We start from the raw sequence: 4295 nt of genomic DNA, 5'->3' as shown, positions 1-4295 counted from the left end.
TGCAAGATTTCAATCATGTCCAAAAGAATCCCATCTAAGTGCAGTCAAAAGGATTTTTAGATATCTCATAGGCTCACAATCAATTGGTTTATGGTATCCAAAGTGCGAATCATTTAATCTTGTTGGCTATAGTGACTCTGATTTTGCTGGAAGTAGACTGGACAGAAAAAGTACCTCAGGTACTTGTCAATTTCTTGGTCATGCACTAGTTTCTTGGCACAGTAAGAAACAAACTTCAGTAGCTTTATCTACAGCTGAGGCAGAATATATAGCTGCTGGTAGTTGTGTTGCTCAAATTTTATGGATGAAACAACAATTGGAAGATTTTGGTTTAAAATATAATCTTGTTCCAATTAAGTGTGACAACACAAGTGCCATAAACTTGGTCAAAAATCCAGTCCAACATTCAAGAACTAAACATATTGAGATTAGACATCATTTTATTAGAGATCATGTTCAAAATGGAAATATCAAAATAGAGTTTGTTGCCTCTGAAAATCAACTTGCTGACATTTTTACAAAGCCTCTTAATGAAGAAACCTTTTGTAGAATTAGAAGGGAAATTGGTATGTGTGAATCACTTGCTTAAAATCTAAGTCATAATAACTTCATGTATCTACATTTTATTAAATGTGAAATTGATCTGCTGTGATATTAGTTTGCTGAAAAATCCTTAAAGCATATTAGCTAACTTGTTTGTGTACTCGCGAAATTAGTTTACTAGGTTGTATGCTAATATTGCGTGACGAAAATTAGTTTGCTATATTAAGCACTGTTCAAATTTCAAACCAAAAGGTGATTGTTCTTGAAGTTTTCTACGTGTTCACCAATGCATTTATCTTTCCACATTTGATATCATACTCTCAGTAATGTGTCAGACATGTAGAATTTTTTTTGTGTATATAGGTATAGGTAGACTTGTTTGAAATGCAAAATAAAATAAAAAAAAAAGGGGGAAAGAAAAGGGAAAAACTGGTTCAGTTGAAAGTACAGTGACACTGAAAAGCGCGGGACTCAAGAGGACTTAAATCCTCTGCCACACGAAACCTCACATTTTCTCTCTCTCTCCTCTGTTTTTGATTTCCGACACATCCCAAACCATACCCAATACCTCTATCCGGCGAAACAAACCCTAACTCACCCAAAAATCTCGAGTTTCCTTTCCTCTTCCTCCCTTACCTCACCGAACCACTATTACCCAATTTCTTTTTGGTTTCCATGGCTCGCACCAAACGAAAATCCCCTGCCATTGCAGCTGCTTCATCTTCCTCGTCCGCATCCGACAATGCTCCTGTCGCGGCATTACGGAAGAAAATGAAACGTAAGCAAAATATGCCGAAATCTAAATCGGTTAGTGAGTCTTCTCACTCGTCCAAAGGTGTCGAAACACCTAAATCCACACCAGAAAAGAAAAAGGCGGTACAGAAGCAAGGGACGGATGCTCAAAAGAAAATGGGTATCGCAAAGCTTTCGGGTTCAGTGGATAAAGCACTGTTGGATTGCAAATTCATCAAATGGGAGAACTTTAATCAGGTAAACTTTCACTTTAAAGAGCTTTTTGAATTTCAAGGTTGGTTGGGTGTCTGTGAATGCGCAAATGAATATTACCCTAGGCTTGTACAAGAATTTTATAGAACCTTGCGCACTGTTGATGATGAGGATCGATTTGAAGTCATTTTGAATACAAATACATATAGTGTCTCTGTTGAATTGATAGCCACGGCTTTAAAATTGCCCAATGATGGAAATAGAATTTCCACGCATAAGGATGTTGCTAGAGTAGCAGGTTTTAATCTGGTTGAGTTTGAGAATGAGGTATTTCCTGCTAGCACTGCCAAAAATGAGAAATCCACCAGTACCAAAGCCCTCCAGCATATCAAAATTATTCACAGTATGGTAAACTATGTGTTCTGTCCGAAATCTGGCAGTTATGGCTATCTGAGTCACTTGGATATGTGTATTATGTGGCACATTGTGAGTAAAGTTAGGTTAAATTTAGCCTACTTAATTTTCAAAAACATGTGCAAGGCCTATGGAATTGGTAAACTGCCCTATGCACACTTGTTGACTGCTGTGTTTAAAGAGCTAGAGGTGAATGTCACTAAGGAAAGCTCTAGGGCTGACTTGATAGTGCTTAGAGAAATCCATTCAGACACTGATGGGAGAAAGACCAGATTTGAAAAGGGTAGTTCTTTCACTGCTAAAGTTGATTCTGGTTCTGGTAATGAAGTTTTGAATGAAATTCAAGGGCTAAGAGCTGCTGTTAATGACCATTTTAGCTCAACAACTCAATCTCTTGATATTCTCAGAAAATTTGTAGATGTTGTTGACTATAAAGTGAGTCACCTACTCACTCAAAATGAGGAGTTAAAGAAGCTGATTCTGGCTCTTCAGCAGGCCAAGGGACTTGGAGTTCCAACTAAAGTTGATGTTGGTACTCAGGTTTCTGCTGATAAGGGAGAAAGCAACAAAGTTGAAGAGTCTCCTGCTGATATGGCATGTGAAAGTGGTAAACTTGCTGAAGCAGAATTTGAACCTGTAGTGGATGCCCCTGATGAACAAGCTAGTGACCAGGTTCTTGAACCTGAGATTGATCCTACAGCTGATGTACCCACTGCACTTGATGATCCCAAGGTTGTAGAAGCTGCAAGTGAGTTACCCAAGGAAAGTGAAAAGGTTCCAGAATCTGAACCCATTGAGCCTACTGCTCCACTAGTTGAACCTCCTCCTGCTCCACTAGTTGAGCCAGCTGCTATTCCTACGCAACACCAGGAACCTTCTGTAAAAGATCACCAAGCTAGTGCTCAAACTCAGCTATCTGCAGTTGCTGCCCCTGCAGCAAAGAAAGGTACGAAAAGGTACAAGTCAACCGTATCAAATCCGTACCAGACCCTCGCTGCTGCTCTTGAACCACCTTCTGAAGATGATGAGGCCGAGCCAGATGATCAAGTGGCTGACCAACCACCTCCGGCCCCTGTTATTAAACTGCCTAGGAAGAAAATGGTGCCTACAAAATCCACTCGCAGGAGTAAACGACTTAAATAGCATCTCATCTGGATTTTTAGCTTACTGATTGCATTTTTAGTTTACTAGTCTGTGTGCTACTTTTGGTTTTTAGTTTGCTACTGTCTACCTTACTGCATTTACATTTTGGCTAACATGATTCTTTTTGGGTATTTTCTCCTGTTTCCTTTTTGATTGATGACAAAAAGGGGGAGAATGGATATGGATATGTGAATATGTGTGTTTATACTTGTGTTGATGAACATGGAAACTTGTGTTGATGAAACATGGAAATATGGAAATGTGTTGATATACTTGAGAAGTGTAGTGATACTTGTGGATATATGCTTATACTTGTGTTAATACTTGTAAATTGTGAATATGCTTTATAGCATAAATTCAGGGGGAGCTTATGTACAGAAAATGAACTTCTTGGAAATTATATGCATGTATTTAGGGGGAGCATTTTCGGTATACTATACTTGGATTTACATACTCACACATATTCTCACACACTTTTATTTTTGACTGATTGATTCAGTTGAGTTTTGTCATCATCAAAAAGGGGGAGATTGTTGACCCCGTGTAGCTCAAAATGAGCATTGATTTTGATGATAACAAAACTCAAAGAGAATCTATCTAACCCAACTTTAAAGTGATGTGTAGATTCTTTGTCTTATCACTAAAGAATTCTTGAAGTTGCATCTAATGAGAAAGGATACTCAAAGGCATTTCAAGACAAATACAAAATGAGAAAAGGGCAAGACTATGGAAGCCAAGACTCAAAGAAAAGGTATGAAAGGCATAGTATTAAGGAGTGAGTCTTAGGTCTTTTGTAAAAAGAATGGATGAGAATTTAGTCCTATGGAGCTAAAAAATGAAGTTTTATTTTCTGATCACTTTTTCTCATCATGACCTTGAACACAACCATTGAAACATTTTTCAAAGGTCTAAATCATTTTACATTGCAAGTTGAGACATGCAGCTGTTGACTTAGTTTCCTAACTGGTTTGCTAAAATTTTCGGTTTGCTAATATGTTTGCTAAAAACATTAGTTTGCTAACTTGATTTCTTTACTCCTAAAATTTTATTAGTTTGCTAATCTGTCGTAGTCGCTCAACTTCGCACAAAATAACGGCCATTTTGTCTTGGGCAGTGTGTATAACGTTCCAAAAGGGTTTCAAACGGTCTAAAATAATTTGGGACTATAAATACACCTTCTTTACTTCATTTACAATTTAATGAAAGCTTACATTTGATCTCCAACATTGAATTTTCATTTATTGCTTTCA

General features: G+C 37.6%; 1 protein-coding gene across 1 annotated transcript; it reads left to right on the top strand.

Annotated features, from left to right (window-relative positions):
- Positions 1-1218: 1218 nt before the first annotated feature.
- Positions 1219-3045, top strand: LOC131172924 (uncharacterized). The gene has a single exon (XM_058134554.1). It carries the CDS (start codon positions 1219-1221, stop codon positions 3043-3045), a length of 1827 nt encoding a protein of 608 aa, XP_057990537.1.
- Positions 3046-4295: the final 1250 nt, after the last annotated feature.

The sequence above is a fragment of the Hevea brasiliensis genome, chromosome 14, assembly GCF_030052815.1.
Source record: "Hevea brasiliensis isolate MT/VB/25A 57/8 chromosome 14, ASM3005281v1, whole genome shotgun sequence".
Taxonomy (NCBI): Eukaryota; Viridiplantae; Streptophyta; class Magnoliopsida; order Malpighiales; family Euphorbiaceae; genus Hevea; species Hevea brasiliensis.
The sequence above is the reverse complement of the archived record's forward strand: the minus strand, read 5'-3'. Positions and strand labels throughout refer to the sequence as shown.